This window comes from Camelus ferus, chromosome 8 (genome assembly GCF_009834535.1).
Source record: "Camelus ferus isolate YT-003-E chromosome 8, BCGSAC_Cfer_1.0, whole genome shotgun sequence".
NCBI lineage: Eukaryota > Metazoa > Chordata > Mammalia > Artiodactyla > Camelidae > Camelus > Camelus ferus.
The window spans coordinates 63,004,762-63,029,396 of record NC_045703.1 but is presented as its reverse complement, the minus strand read 5'-3'; the positions used below and the strand labels follow the sequence as shown (position 1 = coordinate 63,029,396).

Here is a 24,635-nt window from a genome sequence, read left to right as displayed (position 1 = left end):
GTTTGGGAAGTTTATAGCCATAATTTCTTCAAATACATTTTTGATCACCTTTTCTCTTTCTTCTCCTTTGGGGATCCCTATTATGTGTAGATTGACATGCTTTATATTATCCCATAGGTCTCATATATTGGATTGATTGATTGATCATTGATCTTTCTGTCTGCTGTTCTGGTTGGATGATTTCCATTATTCTATCTTCCAGATCACTTATTTGTTCTTCAGCATGGTTTAATTTGCTATTTATTGCCTTTAGCTTGGTTTCCATCTCAGCAACTGAGTTGTCTAGTTTTGATTGGCTCCTCTTTATAGTTTCTAGTTCCTTGTTACAGTGATCTGTGTTTCTATCAATAGCCTTTCTTGACTCCTTCAGGATTTTTATTACCTCCTTCCTAAACTAGGGGTTTAGTAGATTGAAGAGATCTGTTTCATTATTTGTTCTTTCAGGGGATTTCTCTTGTTCTTTTAATTGGGAGTGGTTCCTCTTCTTCATTCTACTTACATTTCTCTGACTCTACGAATTTAGGAGAAAGAGTTATCCACTATAGTCTTGAAGGGCTGTTTTATCTGGGAGCATCCTTGGGTAGACTGTGTGAGCTAGTATTTTTGGTGTGAGGGCTGTCTTTGGTATGGATGCCTGCCAGATCTTCCCTCGGGATGTGCTGGCCACTGTCCCCTTGATGAGGGTATGATCGGTGTTGTGGTGACCAGAGCCTGCACTGGGTGCTTGCCAGGCTCTCCTTTTTGTCCAGTAGTTGTCAGATCCCTGTCAGGGGCAGGGTCTGCTCCTCAGTTGTTAGAGTTGTGGTGTGAGGTAGGTGGGACTTGCTGGAAAACCAGCAGCAGGAGATGTCCACCAGAACGTGCGCTTTGTGACATCACCTGTCCCTTGTTGCACATGCTCACAAAGTGCACTTGTGGAAACCGCCCTCTGCCCCGTCTCAGCTGGGAGACACCCAGCAAACAACTCGGAAGTCCTCCAGGCACTGTGCTCACAAAGCTGCCAAGGGTGTAAATTGGTGGAAGTCACGCACCCACCGAGCTCAGACGTCAGCCCCACTTCTACGCTCCTGCGTTCCTGCGTGTGGGCAGCCCGCCAGCGCCTTTGCGCTCCCGGAGCTCACAGGGGCGGAGCCACACCCTCTGTGGGCGGGCTTGAACCGAGGCTGCTGTGACGGAGCCACGCCCCTTACTTTGCACTGACATTGACAAGAGGGCTCCGATCTGTCCTGCACACACCTCCAGTTGTGTCCCGGACCACTCTTGAGTCCCTTGGGGCTGTCTCTATGCAGCCAAACTGAATCTTCTCCCTGGATCTGTCCACTGAAGCTCGCGTTTCAACACCCAGCTCCTGTGCACTCCAGCAGGTGCACGTCTCAGGCTGGAGCTGCAGTGAGGCGGCCTGGACCGTCTGTGCTAGTCTCTCTCTGTCCTGCCTGCCTCAAGCCAGCTGATGAAACCTCCTCGGAGCTTCTGAAGCTCCCTATCTGCCCCAGGTTATCTCCTACCTGGTGAAGGAGGTTCGAAGGGCAGGAAACCTTTCCCCTTTCACAGCTCCCTCCCAGGGGTGCAGGTCCCATCCCAAGTCCTCCCCCCCCCTTCATCCTAGCCAGTTTTGTGGTGATCTTTCTTGCAGTTTTGGTTGTATGAGATCTTCCGCCAGTGTTCAGTGGGTATTCTGTGAGAACTGTTCCACTTGTAGATGTATTTTTGATGTAGTCGTGGGAGGAGGTGAACTCCGCATTCTTCTATTTCACCATCTTGATCTCCCAGTTTGCTGCTTATTTTCTTATTGGTGAGTAAGAACTCTTTATGTTGTGATTCTTATATATTAAGTGTGTATTGTAGCTAATTTCATGAGCTTTTGATTTGATTTTTCTATTTCTGTTATAGTGCATTTTTAAAACAAGTTAAAAATCAAGAAATTAAGTTGTTCAGTCTTTTTTATTGTGGTTTTTCCTCTTTAGCATTTTACAAATAAATGTTTCATTTACATCTATGTCATATAAATACAACACTTTTGTCATGAAAAAGGGGTATATATTTTTCAGAATTTGGGAACCATGGGTATAAGAAATAAAGTCTCATGGCGGTATGGACCCGTATTTATGGTGTCACTGGGAAGAGGTGAAAGGTTCTTTGCTTTGGGGAGAGTTTCAATGGCTTGTGAATGTTTAACAAGTTTTTCGCTTGTCAAAGTCTGAAAACATGAGATTTTTTTCTTTTTGATTTCATTTCCTTTTCTTGAAACCACACAGTATCTTATTTTTCAGGTAATTCACTATCCACTACAAAGTGCAATACATCAAAAGGTACCGCACCTTCATATTAAAGTTGGGGCTTCTGAGGTGGAGGAATTAATTACATTTTTGAAATTGTTTAGTTAATGCCATTATAACAATAGTAATGGATCAAATGTTTCCACATCTTACATTGTGTTGTTCATCATGAAGAGGAAAATATTTTCACTTTTCAAAGACATAGGGTTTCATATAATACAACATTAAGTAGATAAAAAATACACGTCTTTCTGTAGACTTGAAAGAATATTGACAGATGTGCAGATGAAATTCTGTCTTATTTTATGAACTCAGTTATTAACGCTAGGTTTATTCTGGATTAAAATGCCACGTAATGAATTGCTTTTATTGTGAAATTCATTAATCAAAATAGGAGCGCCTTTCTTCCCATCTAAGAGATATATGCTTTTATGAACAATTTAATCCCACATTTAACTGAAAATCTTTTTTCTCTTCTAGCTTTTATGTCTACCAATTTGACATCGTACATGGCTACTGAAGGCAATGTTCTTGTAAGTGTGCCTTGGAATATTCCAGACTTTAGATATTAATCATCAGTTTGATGAATGAGTGAAAAATTTCACTCATTAATTTTAAGTTTGGCTAGCTGTTTATTATCCTCCATTTTATTCGTCACAGTGGAATTAAATAATCCTTTTGTTAGAATTTAAAGGTTTCTTATGATCACCAAGCGTTTGTTTAAGACTCTTAAAGGTCAAGAAATAGTACCATGATTTTAATATACTAAAATAAATCATCTCCATTTTAAATTAACCATAGTATAGTGTAACTTCTCATGCAACTTCTGTGGGAATAATTCTGCTAATTATTATGTTGAAATTGCAGGATCCTTTTAAAATAATTTTATAGATGTAAATTTGCCTAAATTAGGTAACTCAATTGAGCAAGTTGCCTCTATTAGAGGAAATTTATGAAGGGAAAATAGAGAAGTTGTTTTAAGCAACATGACGCTTCTAACAGAAGGGGATGTAGGGTTGTGTGGGCTTGGATGATGTGTATCTTTTGGCAAGTCTAATGACCTCATGATGGGTGCACAGGACAGAGTTTTTGGAGTAGAGTCAAAAGCAGAATCAGAAGTAGAAGGTTGAGAGAACATGATAGAGCCTTTCTGTCCAATGGGGAACATGGACAATGGTTGCCTGATGCTCATTAGGAAATGGATGTCAAGGCAGGTTGTAACACTAGTTGAGTGAACTAGGCAACTCCTGGAAGGGCCACCTTACTAAAGATCAGGACAGCATATTCATCCTCTATTTGTTAACAATTTCCTATCCCAGAACTAGAGCAGGCATTGAGAGCACTTTAATTTTGATGCTACTTCTAAGGGAGGAAGGAGAAGCTTGCTAGTGATGAAAAATGGTGGGAACTTTGGGAGACAGATTACAGTCAGTTATGCAGCCTAGGACATTCACTACCTAAACTTGCAGAAAGAGGGACTGATCCTTTGGACATGAATGGGTACGTGTTTGATAATAGAAATGGGAATAATCACAATGAAAATGAAGAAGAGGAGCGATTAAGAGAACACACGTGGCTGCAGTGGAAGACTTTTGCAGGCTGTGGATATAAAGGTGTATGTACAGGATGTTAAACAAGGGTCCTATGGTCAAGGATAAAAGCAAATATATATCACAGGTCTGTAAAAATACAGTCAGGAAGACTCAAGTTCAGAGTATCCAAAGTTTAAGAAAATTTTTTAAATAGAAAAGATGCATGTGATCATAAGCACTGTCAGATTCTTGAGAAAGGTAATGCAGGGTTTACTTCTTAACATTGCTTCGCTTTTTCTGATGAAAAAATATAATCTTCCACCTGGAAGGAGTTTACCTTATATGTTTAAGAGAAAATGGAAATTAAGATAATAAGAGATCAGCTAAGGACTTTAAATTAATAAATTCATTCATTCATTGAAACATTTACTTAATATTCACTGGTTACCACTCCTGGGTCAATTATGTGTTGGCCACTGTAATAGGTAGGAATTGGAGATTTAATTGTGACTTGAAACAAGTTAAAATCTCCACATCTTTAAAAAAAATGTATAACCCTGGGTTTTGGAACAAAATTAGCAGATGTGATTTCCAAAGGACTAACATATCATCTTAAAGTTCCCCACCTAGAGCTGTCACCGCTGTCCTGTGTAACCCGCCTTGGTCCTGGGCACAAGTGGCCTCTGTTCTTATTGGTGGGAACTCTGGCTGTTTATGGGTCTTTCTCACTTCACGAGGCATCCTCCACTCCTAGACTTAACCAGCTAGGTCTCCTTGTGTGTCTTTGTACCTGTTATTTTTATCTCACCATCACCGTATGCACAATACTGCTTAATGTGTCTCTCAGGCATTTCTTCCAGCTGCCTTTTCCATGGTTACCCTACCTTAACTCTCCATTCAGAAAATTAGTTCAATTTTCTACTGTCGTTTGTTCTCTAAATAAAGTGTAGCACGGGAGACCTCATTTTATGCTAGGTAATTTCAGTGGGCTTGACACATTTGACCTAATCACATCACGAACTGCACCTCATTTCCCGTTCGCTAACGTGTACTGAGCTCGGCGCTGGGGTATGAAGGTCGGGAGCTACTTTTAAGGCACTTTTGTTGGTCCTGACCTACTAGTTCTCATAGAGGTAGGGATGGTAAGTGGTGGTACTAGAACTGTTCAGGAAACTGGATCCTAAGCATTTGCAGTTTGATAGTATGTGTGGTAGAACAGCCTCGCTCCTTTGTTGAGCTGACTTGCTGTAATCAGAAGGTATCCCTTTCTTTCCTTTGACTTTCTTTCCTCTGAAGGGAAACAGCAGAACTTTCAAAGTTAAAGCTTCACCTAGAAACGAAAGTATTAACTAATTGAGTTCTGTCTGTTTTACCTCCTAAAGTATTTCTCTGTCTTCACAGACACAAAGTAGCCCTTCCCTCTGCTCAGGGGGCACTTTGCCTCTCTCTGCACTGCCCCCCACCGCCATCACCCCTCAACTGATCCACTTGCCACACAATGAATGGCCAGGGTGAATTTTCCTAAATGTAGGTCTGAATTTGCCGCTCGCTGCTTCCATCTGTTTGATGGCTTCCCATTGGTTTTCAAATAAACTGTGTACTTTCATATATAACTTACAAGGCCCATCGTGATGTGCCTTGGCCACCCAGACGTGGTTACCACCCTCAAACCCCACCCGCACTCTGTGGTTGATGTCTCCTGGCTTGTACCTGCATCCCTGTATCACATCCTCTTACGTGCAGGTCTTTATATTGGGGGGGGGGCTTCCCTGACTCCCCTATTCTGGGTGAGCGCTATAATGGGGTACACTTATGTGTAGACCTCATCATCCTTGAAGTTCAAGTCCCTTCTTCTGTGTTTGACTGGAAGCTGTGTTAGGGCTTGCTCACCATTGACTCTGGTCCTTGGCACCGAGTAATTATGCAGTATGTGGTGGTTGAATAAGTAAAAGCTATAATTTACCAGGTGATGGTCTGAAAGGAAGCACAGATATAATCTCCTTTAGGATCTGGGTCATAGCTTGTTGGAAAATTTGCAACATAGTGATTAGATTTGGTTCAATCCCTAAACATCCATTTGTGTAATTCTTGACATTTGTAAGCCTCTCCATACATCACACGGTGGTGATTAAGTATTCTGCAGTAAATCCACGTGCCTTAATTTTCTTTTATGATTAGTTTCTCACTAAAATAGATAAATAGAGATAAATAAATAGATAAATAATGATACCTAGCATGTGAATCTTAAAGGTTTGATTAAGAAAGTTCTCTGGTCTCAGGTGTTAGTAACAATGTCTTAGCTAAGAAAGGAAAACAGTCTTAATTTCAAGATGACAAGGCTCAAGGGAATGTTACCTCACCTCTTTTACTGTTGTATGTAGTTCTTTCACCTCCAGCTTCTGAGATTTCTTACTTTCATGGATTGCTCTAGTGGGGATGAAATGTCAGAACTAACCTAGATGAAAACTTTATGACAGTGTTTTTCTCAAAAACCGTTTAAAAGAAATTTCCTTCATTAAATATTGCTTGGAAAAAAATGTCAGGTGAAAACTTTTCCCTGAAACAAGACTTTCTGCATATAAATCATGGTTACTTTGCTCAGTTTTTCTGCTGAGGAGGGCAAGCTCTTCGAACCTGAGGGGACGTTTACTTCTGGCACTGTGGTCACCGGGTTATCTGCTGTTGCTTGGGCTGTGATGATCTGTCTAACTGATCCTTGACGTGTTTACTTCACAAGAAAGTTCTGTGTTCATCAGGCACCGAACATGTATGGCCTGGTCTTTATGTGCAACGTGTGCCAGGAGCAGCCCAGACAGGATCCGGGTTCCTGGGGGAAACTGCCCGCCACCCAGTCCACCCCTGTGCCCCTGCTGTGTGTCTCAGGGATGTGGTGCTATTCAAGGGGTGGAGTGAGCAATCTATTTTTCACATCAACTAAAAGGAGCTGAAGTTTTGGCAGCTTCTTCCTAGGCTACATCAGCCCAACTCTATGTTGAGTCGGCTGTGCGGGAGCTGCCATGGGGAAGCCTGACAGATCAGGCTCTGGAGGCTGTTCTGCATATTTTCTGCCCCAAGTAGGACTTCAGGTGGGGAAGCGCATGACAGCTGTCTGGGAACAGATCACCGGGGACGGGCTTGTCCTGGAAAGTTTGCATCACTCCTCCCCTTCCCCCGCTTCTGCCCCATGTATGCCCATTTCTTGGGTTCCAGATTCTTAGTATTTGGGGGGTATGGTTAAAACAGGATGCAAGAGAAAGCTACTGTGGGTTTTGGGCAAATTGTATTTTAGCTAGAAGTAGAGATTTGTTCAGCACAAGTCCATTTGACCTTCATGGAAGCACCTTCAAGGGTCACCTCTCTGGGTGGGGTGAAGCCCAGTGTTGGTCGATTTCCGGGGCTTTTCTCCAGGTATGTGCCTCTCCTGGGGAGAAGGATGTTAGAACAACTTTTATCTTGCTTATCTTTGCTGATGTTAGTGGAGGTGTTTTTCAGCTCCGAGTAATCAAACAGCAGATATTTGTTAAATCTCCAATTGTACAAGGCACTATTATTAAGGCATTATAGTAAAAATTAATGTAAGAAACAGTTAATCTTTTGTTAAATGTTTATTGAGTGCTTTGCTAGGTGTCAGGCATTGGGCGAGGTGCTGGATTTTTGAAGTCATGATGTGTTCATGAACATCAATTCCATCTTAAAGTCTTGGCCAATCACTGAATCTAAACAGAGTGGTCATTCAGCTCCACAGCTGATGAAGGAGACTTCATAGGCTTTGAGAGCGACATTAACAAGGGTAGTGATTGACTAACTGTGTGGGAGAGAGCAAAAAGCCTACCTGAGATTAACCCCCGGTTCTGGGTTGGGCCACTGGGTGGACTGTGTTACTCCCCTGTACGTGCCACTCGGATAGATAAACAGAGAGATTATACTCTCCATTTCAGAGGCATCAGTAAAGCACTGTGGACTAGAGACAAGAGAAGTAGAGTAACACAGAGGTAAATAATAGGCTTAGGAGTCCGACTGGCCTGGGTCCTAGTCTTGGCTCTGCTACTAGTTATGTGTGATCTGAGGGGAAGTTACTTAACCATATCAAGATGAAGTTCCTCATTTGTGAAAAGGAAGATAAAAATAGTACCTACCATGGAGATCATTGGGAAATAATATAATTCAGTTATTACAATGACTACACATAAAGAACTCCGAGTGAATGTAAGATTACTCTAAGTGCTAACTGCCTTCTAAAGTCAGGGAAGGCTTCATGGTAGAGGTGGCATTTGACCTGGGTATGAAAGGCTGGGTAAGCATTAACCAGGTGCAAGATGGGGGAAGGGAATAAAGCATTCAAAAGTACCTGAAGTTTCTACAGAATAGAAGAAATTTGAGGTGCCAGGAGAGGAAGTGGACAGGTGTCTTGGTGGTACGTTGAGGCTACTGTGGAAGGGAACTTGCTTGTCACTTAAATTGTGATTTCAAGATGGAATCTCATACATGAAATGATTGGCTTCCAGTCAATAGTGGTCCTGTAGGTTCACACGTGGACACTCCATTCTGCTGTAAATATAGAGCAATGACAAACAAAGAGAAACGGAGAAAACCAGAAAAGCACAGTTAGGGTCAAAACACAGTAAAATCATCTCCATGGATCAGAAGTGAAGAGGGCAGGACTGAAGCTACGGGGCTTGCTGGGCACCTCATCTGGAGGCAGGAAGTCATTTGCCTCCTGGTCCAGGTTAGTAGGGGTAGAAAAATGCTCATTAAGTGTGAGAGGACCATGTTCACGACTTGATAAGTGTTGAATGGGGCTCTCTCGCTTGTGGAAAGGGATAAAGACGAAGAGATAAAACAGTTGTCAGACTACTGCCTGGGGTTGCACAGTTAGCTACCCGAGGGCCTAGGGAGGGAGCAATAGGAACATATTCTCAAAATCACAACTAAACCTAGTCACCAGCCAAAGCAGCAACTGGATAGGCAAGATTTTCCATGACTGCCTCAGGACGTGATGGTAGGGCTGATTCCACCTGCTGAGTGGAGACAACCTCCAAACTGATAAAGAGGGAGCCCTGGGCATAATGGGGGAAAGGGAAGGAGAGAGAGAGAGGGAGAGAGGAGGAGGAGAGAGAGAGGAGAGAGAGAGAGAGAGAGAGAGAGAGAGAGAGAGAGAGAGAGAGAGAGAGAGAGAGAGAGAGACATGCAAGCCTTCGACTCACAGTTCTGCAAACTCCAAAACAGATTTTTAAAAAATGCTAAGGAAGAATATGAAATGAAAAATTTAATGGTAACTTTATTTTACATAAAAGCAAAATTTTAAAGCCTGACAAAAATTTTTACCTCTGAAGCTCAAAGAATATTTTATCAAATTTTGAAAGAAAAGCAGGCACAAATGAAAAAGGACAAAATACACGTGGGCTCTGAAAAGATTTAGAAGCATTAATAAAGAAAATATAGCCTTTGAAATAGAAAGCTTAGCAAATGGCATAAATTCAACATTGGATACTTTCTAAGAGAGTATTGGTAAACTGAAAAACTTACACGGGACATGTGGCACAGAGAGATACACAGACTAAAAATTAAGACAGAAAATAATGGACTAGTTTTTTTTTTTTTTTTTTAAAGAAAGAGGGTAGAAAGAGTTCTGAAATTCTGAAATAAAAGACCAAAACATATTCCAGGTTGTAGAGAACTAAAATTTTATATATCACAGGAGGGACTGTTAAGTAGGACAACCCGAAAACAATTTGGGGCTATCTGAAAAATTAAGGATGCACATATCCTATGACTGCAGTTCAATCTCAGATAAAACTCTAGCCCAGGGGAACACATGCCCACATGCACAATGGAAATTATACAGAGTTGTTAACTGCCTGAATATTGTGGTCGTGCACAACTGTAAATTAAATGTGTGTCAGTATGGGAAGGGATAAATAAATCATGGTATTTTCATTCACTGCAGTGCTATTAAAAAAAATCTCAGAAAACACAGTATTGAAAATTAAATACCTATGTTAATGCTATGATTTATAGTACTGTGAAATATTGCCTATAAATACTCAAATTGCATGGTAATGTTGAATCTTACGTTGAGCGTAGTGTAATCCGGGGTGAATGAGAGGGAAATGGAAAAGGGAAGTTGTACGTATGGAGACACAGTTTTGTATATATTCCATTCCCTTCAAAATAGAATCAAAAAGTAAGAAAGAAAAGAAGGAAGAGAGAAATGTGTACTCAGTACCTTAGACTATGAATACAGTTGAAACTTTTGATACCATGTTGTTAAATTGCTTTTCAATTTCCACACCCCACTGTTAGTGGGTAAGTAGGCTTCTGTAACTTATGCAGGAAGAGCACGAACATAAACTTGGAAGAGGGCACACGACAGTCTGTGTCTTTCAGCACGACGCCCTCCTCTTGCCGTCACATCTCTGTTCAGTCAGGATGCTGGGAAGAGTGGTCCTCAGTGCCGTGATGACTTTTTCAATCCCCATTCCTCCCCCACACACTGGAATTTGTCTTCCAGCCCCACATGATACGAAACTGTTTCACCCAGGTCTCGAGTGACTTTTTCTTTCCCTTTCATCCTGGAGGTATTTGACGGTCGGGCTCACCTTTCTCTTCCATGACAACCCCGTCCTGATTTTCTTCATTCCTTCATTGTCGCGGTCTTTCTGATGGTCTCCTTTTCTGTTGCTTCCATGTAATAGATGGGTTTTCCTTTGGATTCTGACTTCAACCCTTTGATATTCTACACATCTGGGTCACCTTATCCAAACTCAAGACTTTCGCTCTCTATCCACTGACGATTCCCAATTTTGTATCTTGAATCCAGATTTTCTCCAAAACCCTATACTCTTAAATACTACGTACACTGACCATTCCCACTTGGCTGCCTCATATGTACATCAAACTCAATATGTTTACTACTGAATATGTGTGTGTGTGTGTGTGTGTGTGTGTGTGTGTGTGTGTGTGTGTGTGAGCCGTGCCCTGTATATTGTTGTCATTTATTCATTTGTTTGAGCTGGGAGCTCTTTCCCTGGCTCGTTGCTCTCCCTCACTTCCCACATTCTAACTTCCTCCCCTCCCTCTCCTCTCTCCGGCTCCCTCGCTTCTCTTCCTCCTCTCCTCCACCTCCGTCTCTCCTCTCTCTTCCTTCTTCCCCTTTTCCCGGGCCCTCCTTTTATTTCTCCGATTTCTCTTCTGTGTAGAAAGTGCCCTCGCGTCCAGCTTTCCCTCAAGCTCTAGTCCCTGCTTCTCTGTTTTTCTTTCTATAATATCAGCAACCAAAGCAAATACCTTAAAGGCTACTACTTTGTGCATTTTACTCTTGAAATAGATTATTTGCATTTTACCATTTACTTCTGTGACTTTGGGCAGAATTCTGAGCCTCCATTTGCTTCAATTTCCTCTTCTGTAAACCGTGCATTACGATAGCACCTAAGCCATAAGTGTCATGAGAATTCAGTTCAGGTATTTGTGAAAAGACTCAGAGCACTGCCTGGCACATTGTAAATATTGTATAAATATAAGCTTTATATAGATTTCTTGGTTGTCATTGTTTTCAGTTACTGTCCATTGTTATTAAAATATCTATTCTCTGTCTCCACTTTCACTACTAGAAATTTTCTTTTCATATCAACTTACTGAGTAATATTTAAAGTGGTTAGTCTTCTGAAAAAAAAAAGCAAGTTTTTCACGTATTTTCACTAGGTAAAATTTTAAATATTTAAAAGCTGTGTAACTCATCTTTATAAGTTGGGTTTCATTCTCCAGGTAGGAGGAAAGATGTTTGTAGGGGAAAGGTACTTGTACAGAAACACCCCTAGCAGCTTTATCAGCTGGAGCTGGCTTGGCTCTAAAATACTTGGAAATTTTTGTGGCTTGATTAAAGTATTGGTGGCTTAAAACTGGCAATGATGTGAGGTTTTTTACACCCTGGAACTCGGGTCAATGACACAAATCAGGACCCATTTATTAGCATATCACTGTATAATTTTGCTTAAGACCAAGATCATTCTGAAGTTTGATGTAATGACAAACCATTTAATGGTGAATTTTAATATATTACCGGGCTAAGTTGCACCTGCAAGATTTAACAATTACTATGTAAATTAGAAGACAATATAATCATTACCCTGAGCTTGGGTGTGAGCGCTAGCATTCAACATCAGAGGAGGACCAAGTGAATTTTTAAACCATCTTAAAGACTAAAAGAAAAATACTCTTTTTCAATAAAGAGGACACATATATTTCAAAGAAAAAATCCCTCAGATTTTAGAGCCAAGTTAGGGCAAATTCAGAATTTAGAATAATTCTTCAGTTTTACCTATAACATCGCAGTGGGAAGAGGACAGTATGAGCAAACTATCTTATTAGGCTTTGGCTGTTTGTTGTGATGATAAGAGATAATTCACCTTTTGAAAAACTGTCTCATGAAATGCTCACTGGTTGCTTGGCTTCTTCTCGCTCACCGAGTGAAAAAAAAACCACATGTAAGATCTTTTTGAAACTGACTACTTCGCGGGTTCCACTTCCTGTTGTGAGGAGTTAGACGTATCTCAGGCTCACTAAGTTCTAAAGATTGTTTTCATTCTCTCATGTAAACTGGTTTAGGTTTCAAATTCATATATATTATGTGAAACTGAAATTCTCTGAAATTTGTTGTTTCTGTAATCTGCAGTTCTGCTTCTGGTCAGGGCGAACGGTTTAAACAGTTATGTTTTAGATCTTATTATAATAATTTGCCTTAGGAGAAGTACTGTCGAAGGAGGGTTGACTTAATGACTAAACTCCCCTGCCCCCCTTAAAAAGAGTCTGAATAAGTCCTCTCTGGGTGTTGGGTACTCACCCTGCTTGATGTATTGTCCGGCTTGGAGCCCCACTTCTCATTCAGCCCAGGTGCATAGACTGAGGCTTGGTTCTGGGCAAAGGTGAGACAAAGCCTATGGTTTGATTTGGGGCTTTCTCTAGACTCAGCTGCTAAGTTGGGTGGTGGAGCTGGAGCGCCCCCAGTTGCACTGGAAACCCGTGGATGGTTGGAGGAGATTCACTGGCTCCCAGTCGGGAGGGATGGAGCAGGTACTGCCTCCCTTCTCAGATCCTGCAGCTGTCCTTTCCTGCTTCCTCTCCTCTTTTCAAAGATGCTCCTTTTGTGTGAATGAATGTGACTCACCTTGCTCAGATGGGGCCAGAACTGTCTAGGAATCCTCTGTCTGCACGTCCCTCTTCTCCCTGCCCCCCTGGCTCTTAGTCTGTCTCCAGTGCTCCTGGGATCTCTTGGATCCCAGATTTTCTTAAATTGTTCCAGTGTCTAAATTGACTTACTCCCTTCTTTGCCTTTGGTCCTGGCTCTCAGCTAAGTTTTAGCTACCCATATATTTTGGGTAAAATATTTTGGGCTAAAATATTTTGGTAATAGGTTTTACTGACCTCAGATATTTGCATATACAAAAGAGCGCAAGACACTGTTTGAGAGAATGGCGGGAATTTTAGGCCAAGATGCAAGTCAGTGTGGGAGATATCTTGTGAAGTGGAGCTGAGACTTGGTTGAAAATGCCCAAGTGTTAGTTATGTGACTCTAGCATGTCTGTCCTGCCAGAACTTCAGGGCAGTTGCTGCCTTTGCATGTCTTTTTTTTCAAAAGGATGCTTAATTTCTTCAGGGATAAAATTTTATTCTGATATTCATAAAAGAAAAAGTCAGTATAGGATTTCCTAGGAAATATAATTTAAACACTTTAACATCATCATTATTGCCGAAGGAAATACAAATCTTATCTATCCTAAAAATTATTATGAAATTTTTATTTATTAGATATGAATGATTTGTTTATATCTATAATCATATATTATGTAATCATGTAATATTATATTGCATGTAAAATCACAAAGTATTTTTAGTGTTCAGTGCATTTATATGTACAATCTTTTTTTTTTTTTTTTTTTGGGCTGGGGGGAGGTAATTAGGCTTATTTATTTATTTATTTTTGATGGAGGTCCTGGGGATTGAACCGAGGACCTCCTGCATGTTAAGCAGGCACTCTACCACTGAACTATACCCTCCTCTCTACATGTACAATCTTGTTAAATATTTGTGAGACCTATAGGATTAGAATTATTATAAATATCTTGATTTTACAAAGGAGGAAGTTGGCTTTGAGTGGCAAACTGACCTTTCCCTGGGTAGCACAGCTACTAATTATACAACAATGAGTTGACTGCAGGCCTCTGATTTAAAAATCCCACCCTATTTCCACTATGTCATAGTCCCTCTTCACACAGAGTACAACAATTGTAGTTTCAGATCAATAGTTAGATACAGAGAATTCCAGCCAGGTGCATCTAGAATCACGTTATAAAATGTTGGAATAAAATTGCCTACCATTTTTTAGAACTGCTTTTCAATTATGTAAATTTTTTTCCCAATTCTCCACTTGTTACCATACATTACTTGAACCTGAACAAATTCAGCTTAGATATTGTGGAGAAAAAAAATGAAACTTCTTTAATCTAAAATCTCTCTCTTCACACACTCACACACAGCCATTTGAAAGCATTTTTTTGTTTTCTATTTTTGTTGATAGCTTGATGATTTGACACAAATTATTTAAAATGTATTGTGAAAAATGTGTATTTCAGATATATTGTCTTATGTCTGATTTGAATATTTGAATAGAAATTGGTAATTAATTTATCTTCCATAAAACATATGAAAAATAGTCACAAATACGTAGACAATAAGTAATTTAAATTTGGCTGTAAATAAGAATTTTTTGATAAGAAGGGTTGATAAGTACTTAAAGTTCACCAAAAGAGGTTGTGGAATTTCTTTTTTTGGGATGTTTAATTCATGTGGTTTAGATGTAACCCTATGTGGTAACAGGACCACGAATTACTAGTCTGATCTGTAGCATTATAAGATTGTAATGATTATCTATTTTTATTTCTATTATTTAGAAATAGCAAGAGAAGAAACATGATATAATTTTTTCTTCTCTCAAAAAAATAAAAAGGGAAATATTTTATTATTTTTAAGAACTTAAGTGAACTGTCCTGTCATAACTAAAGTGGTAGTGAAAAAGCTGCCTGTGGCTGGAAACAGGAAACATCAGTGATAAATGCTGTGTTACGTATTTTTTTTTCCAGGTGCAGCTCAATGTATATTGAGTCTAATTAGCACATTTTGTGTCTCAGCGAGTAGCTCCCCGTTAGCTCTGCTTGGAGAGTTTTTTTTTAGCTTCCATCCTGCTCATAAACACTGCCACCTCCTCCCTCTTTCTCTCTTTACAAATGTTACAACACAATCAGAAATTTCCTCTTTTCTTCCCTTCCTGCATTTCCAGCAGGTTCCCTTGCGTCAGAAGCAGAGAAAGAAAACTCAAGGTAATTAGATCTTTTGTGTCTTTATCTTCTGTTTGTGTGCGTGAGTGTCGCTTTCTCTTGGATGCCTTCTGTAGGATCAGATTTTTGTCTGCCTTAATGCTACTATCAGGCGGTGGACGGCAGATTAATTTGGGGTTATTTTGGATCGATTTTAAGAAATGACGGCATGCCGTTCATTTGGACTAATCTCCTGTGGGATGTCAGCAGAGCTCAGGAAGACTGGCACAGAGTCGGGTGGCTGTGTTTCTAGGTGGGCATTAACCCTTCTCTGTCTGTTGCATAACTACTGCTATTATTGTTGAAACGAGCTGTGTTGGTGCAGTGATGTGCCTGCCAGACTCATCATGGTTTTCATCTTTCTCAACTTATTTGGTTGAGGAATATTCTAAGACTAACACTTGCACATGAGTCTCACTGTTTCCTTTGATCGTATCTTGTACCTTCTAAGCATCAAATGAATGTTTAAAAATAAACTACTTTTTGTTTGCATTTACTTTGCATAAATCTTGGTTAAAAAAGAATCCGACTTCCAGGAGGTAAACAATGAACAGTTACCTTTCATTCTGTCACATAAAGCAGGGTAATAACACATTACCTTTTCATGTAATTGTTGCAGGATTTTTCACCATGAGTCGGAGGAGGATATCATGTAAAGACCTGGGACATGCTGACTGCCAGGGGTGGCTGTATAAGAAAAAGGAGAAAGGAACTTTCCTAGGCAACAAATGGAAAAAGTTCTGGGTGGTGCTGAAGGGATCGTCGCTCTACTGGTACAACCATCAGTTGGTGAGTCCACCGCCTTCCTCCTGTGCCCGGCCTCTGTAACAAGGGGTGGGTCAAAGGCCACTGCGGGGCAGGTGATCCCCATGGGAAAGACAGTTTTTATTTCTGGGATCTGGGACAGAGCAAATGAACAAACACGTTCTAGAAACCATTTCTGGTCCAATAGATATGTAGGTCATTCGACTACTTTACAGAGAAGAAAATCATCTTGCTTGACTGATCTTTGATTGGAGACAAGCACCCAAATGTATAAAGGAGGATTTGGCCTGTTAATATTACTCTTCCCTGAGAAATGCTAATCACTTCATGATTTACCTGGGCATCACTTGATAGGGGAACGTGACGTTGTTAAGATCTCTACTAAAAAAAAGAGGACTCAACTTTAAGACCCACTGGGGGTGTAAACTGTTTCAGTCCACATTCTCCTTTCTTTATTATCTCCTCCTTTATTATCTTCTTTTCCTCTGACCGTCTTTATGGGCGGGTTGGTTTTGGGATCGCTAACCTGTGTGCCAGTGTTGTGTTGGTGGCTGTCCTCTCTTGTTCTTTGGCGTGTGCAGTGATGGCATTAAACTAATGATGCTCGGAGAGCACTTGATGAGAAAGTTGCCTAATTTGTCTGGTAATAGGCAGTACACTTTTGTGGTCGGCTTCACAGGCTGGTTTCCTGTTGGGAAGAGCTGGCAATAAAAGTTTTTTTAAAAGTGTGCTGATCTTTCCTGGCTTGAAACATTTTGAAAATAACGATGTTGTTGAATATCGAATTAGAGCCCTTTCACGTGGGAACTCTGTCCACTAACCCCAGAGCTGTCAACTGCTGATCTCAGGAGATCTTGGGTTTCTCTTTGTGGTATAGTCGAGGTCAGCAACGGGTGTGCTTTAATCTATTAAGGGGAAATTATTTAAAAATTGCCCATAAGCCAGAAAAATTCCTTTTTATGTGACACCAATCTTTTAAAATGATTTGTGCACACCCATCTCTCAAGCAACAGAGCTTTAGGGCATGAAACTATAAATGTAGAGTAAATGCCCTGTGCAGTTGGTGGGCGACATTTTTAGTTGATAAATTTACATTCACTGGCCACTAATAAAAAATGTGTGCCCCCACGCGCCCCAAAGCATCTGTCCTGCAAGGATCCAGTTAAAGTGGACTCAAATCCAATGGCAGGGCCCTGGAATAAGCATTCCGCCCCTGTGCTTCTCTCTGTAGTCCCTCTCCTCGTACTCTGTTCCCAAGCTTACTGCTTTGGTTTCACCCAAAACATGGCACAGACATCTTCACTGAGTTTTACAGAAATATGCTTTTTGAGCTTTCGGTGAGTTTGAACAACTTATTAAAGATTTGGGAGGTTCACAAGGAAGAACCCCCTTGCAGAGTATGCAGTCTTCCACTGTCTTCTTTTCTCTCTTTCTTCTTCCCATCTGGGTCCATTCATCACCCCGTCTAGCATGGAATGGTTTTACCCAAATTAAGGCAACCTGGGGCTGGGGTCTATCCTAGGGCATTTCCCCTAAACAAATACAGCTTCCTTCTTAAGGAAGGTTAGTTAATTAAGGTCAGTAGAAATTTCTTCCTCTCGTGTATACTATTTTAGGCTCTTGCTTTTGGTTAGTTGGGGCCAGTGATGGTCTGCATCTTTTAGAAAATGAGAGGGCTTACTGATTTGCCTTCTAATAGCTCTCTAGGAATTTTCCAAGGCTGCTGGAAGGATTGGGTGCCAACAGAGCATGGCACCACTGTGGGAAGCAACAAAGCTCAGATATAAGCATGGTGTTCATTTTCTCATTCAATCACATTATTCTGCATATATGTTCTGGGTGCTGTCCCTGTCTTCATGGAATTTAGAGGAAGCGCCCTCCATACCATACATAGTTAGTACAGAATTGGCTTATCTGGCTTCATCAGTTCATTTGGCTTAAGCTTCTCTTAGAGGAGCAATGAATTACCTATTTTAGGCATTAGGAGTCTCATGCTTCCACTGGGAGCAGGGGAGCAGCGCTATTGACTGAGACCAGACTAGAAAGAGGAAAAGGAGGGAGCATCCGACCCACTCAGCACCCCTGTCCTCACTTGCTTTCATGCACACACCTAAAGCAGTATTCAGGTAGCAAATCACGTAGAGGAATAGAATCAGATTAGCAACGTTGAACGGAGAATATGTTTACTGTTATCTGGCACAGAATTATCCTATTAAACTAGTAGAATATAACGGAAGGACCCTTTCAGCTCCCTAATTCTATGACTGTGTGACAGTGGAATCCTCTCTCTCCACACACATGCACACACCCTGATATCTCAATTATGTTTGTTTTGGGGAAAAAAGGCTACCCAATGAATACTTAATTAACAGTGTCACAGTCCTGCTATCTGCGTGAACAACTGTGAAATAAGAGCCAACACATACCCTCAAGCTGAGAACATTCACTTCCTTCTTGCCACTCAAGCAGTTCCGGTTCAGCAGAGTAGCTTCCCAGGCACCCAAGCCTGATGAGCAAACTTCTTTGCATTCTGCCTTCCCGACTCGCCGTTCTTTCTTACATGGTAAGGGAGCTGATGGCATCACAGCCAGAGCCATCGCTTACTGAACGCCTACCATACGCCAAGGGGTAGTCTGGGTACCTTTCATACATGCTTTCTTTAATGCCTCAAAAATACCCTCCGAGGTAGCAATCGTCACCACGTCTTGAAAGTTGGGAGGGCTGAGACTCTGAGACCCTGTGCATGTTGCCCCCAGTGACCCAAGTCCTAAGTGGGGCAAAACAGATCCCCTCCAGCCCCTTTGACTCCTCAGCCCAGGGCTGTTGCCATATGGCAGCCTGACCCCACGCAGGGACGAGGATAATTCCCCTGTCATCTGCCTTTACGGTAGGGTTTTGAAAGAACAACTCTAGAAATGAAATGTGGGGCAGCTCTTTTGTGCAAGTACAAGCGAGCTCATGGGATCCCTTTGCTTGTTTCTGTGGTTCCCTGACACAAGCCGAGGGGACCACGTCACCCTTCCCTCTCCCAGCGTTCTGTTGTCATGGTTGCTACCCAGTAGCTGAGATGGTGCCCCACGCTTCACTGCTTCAAGCAGCATTACCCAGATTTCCTCGAGAAAGGTCAAGTCCAGAGCCTCATCTACCATTTTTCACAGCCCACAATACTTGCGCAGACGATGATTCAGTGCCCGAGAAGGCATGCTGAGTCTTACGGAGCCATATTCAAGTTTAACAGCCTTAAAAATCCTGGCTGTTGAAAATCCTGAGTTGAAATCCAGGCCCTAAAGTCCTTCTCCCACCCAGTCGCTTCAAGCTTATTCCTCCTCCTAAGTCGAATTTTAGTTTAAATAGTGCATCCTCTCAGTGTTCTTGCCTTTCCCCTGACCTAGATCAGGCTGCCTCTTCCGCTCCCAGAGCAGCCTTTACTTGACCTTACTACACTTCTCCTTCTCTTTGGTGCATGTTGTCAGACCTGCTGTTTTCCATAGCTGACGACCCTCTGCAGAGCAAGACCACAGTACGTCTTTAGCTCCTTGCATAGTGTCTGACACTTACTAGGCACTCAGATAATACTTGTTGATTCCATAAATAAGTGAGATTTAGGAATTATCAGCATTTACCTTACCCTTAAGAATGTTGAGAAACTGGATGGTGAATAAGGACTGCTTTTGACGGAAAATAATTTTCCAGTAAAGATGTTTCCACATCTATTCCTAAAAAATACAGGAAGAGGTACAATCGGAGAGTTGTCAGATGGGCTCCGTGGTCCCACATGGGTCCCACATAGCTGCTCCCATTCTGCTAACATCTCATCAGAGGCTGCTTTATTAGGTGCTTTCTAAGCATGGCCTCTGGTCGAAAACAAGTGTTGATTGATCAAGATCATGAGGCTGGGGGCAGAAATGTTGAAAGAGAGAAGGAAGGTTTCCCAGGGAAGTCCCTCCATGCTAGCATTTCACCTGGATTCCAGGTGCAGCTGGAGACTGATGTTTGGGATCAATATCTTCTCTCTGGTGACGGAGAAGTAAAGTTCCGAATCATTGTTTTCCTTCAGGCACATCAGTATGAAGTAGTGACAGGATTGGTCCTTAAAGGTTTTATTACTTATTTGTTAAAACTATCTTAAATTTTAATATTTTTAGATTTCTCCCTTTTGCTGTAACTTCTTATTTTTCTTTTCTAAGAATTCTTAATTAAAATTTTGCTTAATTCCTTGGGAAATGTATTATGGATTTTATTTATACCCAAGACAATCATATGGTAAATATTATATATATTATTTTATTATAGAGCCCGCTTAAAATCAGTGAGGTTCTTGAATGTTTTTACTCATCTTTGTAGTATATTTTCCTACATTATCCAAAAACATCATGTGGACTATCAAAATACATCAAGGGAACATATGCGTTATGCTGGTATACAATTTGGAGACATTACCCAAACAATTTAAGCTTTAATTACAAAGCACCATTTAATGTTAGTAACAGATAATAGATTAAAAAAAAATCTCTTTTTAAGTGAGCTCAACGAGAAGAGGTTATCATCCATCCATCCATCCATCCACCCACCTGCCCACTCACCTACATATCCTTTCACCAGTATTTACTGAGGACTTAAAAATAATTTGGGCTAACTGTTACAAATGCTATTATGGGATTTAAAAAAAAAAGACTACAATTCTTCTCTCAGTTAAGAGTTCACAGACAGGTGGAGGGGAAAAGATCTATGTAAATGCCATGCTCAGAGAAAAATTGGTGAAAAAAATGGTTCTGGGGTTGAGCAATACAGATGAATTCTGTACATTCCAGGGATGAGGGAAGTATTCTGGGCCAAATGTGAGGGAATTCTGCCACAGCAACTTTTGTTCCTGGAAGATTCTCTTTCCTTTTTACCCAGGAAGGTGTGTGTTTTTTCTTTTTTAAAAAATTAGTTTCCAAAGCTGAATGATTTCCTTGGTCAGAGGCCAGCCTTCTTCACTAGATAAACAGTTTTCACCAATTAAAAACATTATTTCTGTGGGTTGCAGTGAATATAGAAAGGCTGTTTCATTGGGAAGATTCTCTTAAGATCAGCCTTGGAAAGCAGTTTTTTTTCCCCAAGGATAGAGGGTAGGGGGATGGGCATTCCAGTCTGGGGACTAATATGAGCAAAGAAATGAAAATATAAATGAACTGTGCCAACCAGTTGTGTTAGACATTATACTAAATACTCTTAATAACCTGACAAGATAGATTTTATTATTCTCATTTTCCAGAGGAGTTTACTGAAGCTCAGGGAATTTAAGTAACTTGCTCAAAGTTGGGTAAGGAGTAAATGGCAAGGCTGGGATTATAAAAGAGACCTACCAGTACCAAAGCCAGACTACTGCCTGGGGCTGCACGGCCTCCCCATTTAGAGATGTGCTAGGACTGGTAAATGGGCTCTCAAATGCAGAGGGCAGGAGTGTGGATTCAATCCAGCAGGCAGTAGGGAGCCACTGCATATTCTTGAGTCTGGAGATGATCTAATGGAGTTGGCCTGTGAAAATATTAACCTAGCAGTAATAAATGGGATGTATTGGAGATGAAGGAGCTTCCAGAGGGCCAGTGAGGAGGTGGTGACAAAAGGCAGGTATTGAGACACGAACTCCTGGACTGTAAATGGAAACTGAAAGTTTGGGACACGCCACACACGGGGAGACTGGGAAAATAATATGAAAATTGAGAGAAGACAAGTTTGTGGCTGAAAATGGAGAATTTTATTTGGACTCTTTGTCATTTACTTTTTTGGGCCTATTTTAGTTTTGTACATTCTTTCTCTGTATAGAAGGACTAGAAACCATGGTCGTTAGTGGTGAAGACCTGGCCTTGATTGATGCCATTTGCGCTATTGCGTCAACAGCTGAAGGGAGCCCAGGGCCCCTGGGCCTTGTACAGTAAAGGTGAATCGCCAACCCTTTGTTTCATAAAAACTTTTGGTAAACGGGTGAGGTTTGTAATCTGGTTTAATGCATATTATGCAGATTTTTCAGTTCTTTGCGAATCCAGCCTGCCTGCCCAAATGTGGCTGTCCTCCCCCCTCACCGTCTGCGTGGGTCCACCTGTCTGCTGTTTCAAGGGAACCGTGTCTGTATCAGACATGTGAATTTTGGAGGATCTCAGGTTTGGAAGGGATTTTTCTTGGAATCAGTTTTATGAGAATCTCTATAGGGAAGACCTGCTACTTGAAAGCCATAATTTCTCTTTTCGTGTTCTGAAAGTTTCAGTAAATATGGAACATCTTTTTTTTTTTTCCCCAGCATAAGAGAAGTAAGGAATGGGTTAATTCTCCCTTTGAAAGAGACATGTTAAGCCTTAGCTTAATCACCTATTGCATAGACTCTGAAAAATGTCCCAGTGAGTTTACCATAGGCTGAACAAAAATTCTGTAGGAATGTATGAACACTGCCATCGGAGCTTCTGTTCCTCTTTTGCTTTGTCCCACTACAGCGTAAACACCTGAGGATCTATTCTTTACCCCTCTGGTTTACACTGTGTCCCTAGAAGCCAGCACCAGTAGACACCCAGCAAGTTTTTTAAGATAATTACATATCACATTACTTAATTATCAATTAGTTACATAAATCAATTAATCAAAGCATTATTGAATATCTGATAGATTCCCAGAATCCCACCAGATGAGATGCTTTATAAATTTTGGGCTTCTAAGTTATTTGATCTCTGTATTCATTGTTTTAGCCAATAACCAACTTCTGAGTGTATCCCAAACAAAGTTCCAATATTTAAACATGTTTCTTCAGTGAAGACAGTTCAGACCAATTGAGGAAAATGGATGAACTCTTTGCCAAGATGTGTTCCTAGAGTTTGTCTGGGAAAGGAGAGTGAGGAGGGGGAAAGATGACAGGTCTACACAGGGCACTGTAAGGGAGCAGTTTGCCTCCAGATAGGACTGGTGGGTGAAAAGTTTGAACCCGACTGTTTAGGTACCACTTGAAAGCCTGAACAGAGGAGTGAGTGAGGACTCTTTGAGTTCTGTTCCTTCCCTCATTATAATTTCAGATATGTGGAAAAGATCTCTAAAATGGGTGCTTGGTTTTGGTTTAATGTATTTGTTTTCTTTGATGCTATCACTGTGTCCTCAGACTTATTTTCCTTGGAAGATCCTAGAATGTATTTCTAAAATAAGGGTCATCCCCCCCCCCCCCCCCCCCGTTAGCTTTATGATCGGGAACAGTCAGTAGCTGAACCAGGCTGTTTTTTAACAACTTCTTGTTGCTAAATTCACACAATGTGGGATCAATTGCTTATGTTGCCAATGTTATTCTCCTTTAAATTCTTTCTAAACTTTTTGAAAGCAATTGTGAAACACTAAGACTATGAAATTTTTCATTTCTTGTCTTGTTCTCCAGAGGCAGTGCTATGCTCAGGCACTGCTGATTTGGAAGAGGATGCTAGGGTTCAGGACATAGACTGGGCTTTATCAGAGGGCAGTCCTCTTACTTCACAGCAGTGGGTGAAATGTCCGGTCAGGGGGACACAGCATTATCTCTTGTCTTCTTATTTATGGGCAGTGTGCTGTGCTTTTTCTGGAGTTTCCACAACCTCTCTCTGTTTTACTTTATCTTTGCTTGGTAGAATCCAGCTTCTTGCTTCTTGGAAATTTAAAGAATTTTAAAAAAATGCCTTAAGTAATTAAGAAAATGCTTTAAAATATCAGACAGATATAGAAGCAAACGGAAATAAATGAATTAAGATCATTTATTTAAATGAGTTATGATTCCATCACTGTGATGTGATCACTGTAAACATTTTGATATCTCTGTTTCCAACCATCTTTTTTTTTATGTTTTCCAAAAGTAAAATCGTGCTAAGCATGATATCATAACTTGATTTTCTCACTAAGCAATGTATTATCAGCATACTTTCATGTCAATACGTACATATCCACAACATCATTTCTAATGGCTGTGAGTTCTACATATGGATAGGTCATAGTTATCAATCCATAGACTTTAAAATCAGAAGTCCTCTTATTTTAAAATCCTTTAAAAGAGCTAAAAGGAAATAGAATATACAAACATACATACACTAAATTGAATATAAAGCGATATATATTTAATTTATAGTTATGTGGGTGTTTAATATATGTATTTATATAATTATAAATATGTGCATAAATACATTGGCAGGTGTGTGTGTGTATAACTCAGTTATTCTTTTAGCAGGAAGCAGGAAGCAGGCGGGCAGGAAGGTGGGTTTCGCCAGCATGGGTATAAGAGACAACGGTCACTGGACTCTTTCCTGTACTTTCTTACTAAGTTATGTAGTCCTAGGTCAGTGATGTAACTCTGCATTCATTTTCTTACATGTACACTTTGACCAAGAACACTCTCCCTACGTAATTCAGAGTGATTTTCAGAAGGTCAAATGCATCTTACAGCAATATAAAAAAAAAATCAAAGGAATACATACAAAGAAAGGCAATTTTATATTTGCTTTAGATGAAATGTGCTTGCATAAAATTGTGATTTTAGGATGCAGAAGAATTGTGATAAGGATTTTCAGACACCAGAAATGGCTTCTTTTTTTTTCTTTTGGGCGGCAATGGACTATCATAGGCTAGAGATTCTAAAAATATGCCTCCTGGCCCTGTGTAAAGGGTGATTTTAAGCCATAAAACAGGAGAGGGAACTAAGAAGCCCTGGGGATTCT

General features: G+C 40.7%; 1 protein-coding gene across 5 annotated transcripts in view; it reads left to right on the top strand.

The window, feature by feature from the left end:
• IPCEF1 (interaction protein for cytohesin exchange factors 1) overlaps positions 1-24,635 on the top strand; it is a 153,273-nt gene that overhangs the window by 67,486 nt on the left and 61,152 nt on the right. For 3 of the 5 annotated variants that reach the window (XM_032485221.1, XM_032485219.1, XM_032485220.1), the window contains exons 4-6: positions 2,757-2,809; positions 15,141-15,180; positions 15,797-15,966. In XM_032485221.1, the coding sequence (XP_032341112.1) occupies positions 2,762-2,809; positions 15,141-15,180; positions 15,797-15,966 (258 nt within the window). In that variant the 5' untranslated portion in view covers positions 2,757-2,761. The remainder of the gene's footprint in view (positions 1-2,756; positions 2,810-15,140; positions 15,181-15,796; positions 15,967-24,635) is intronic. The other 2 variants (XM_032485222.1, XM_032485223.1) reach the window with 2 other exon arrangements.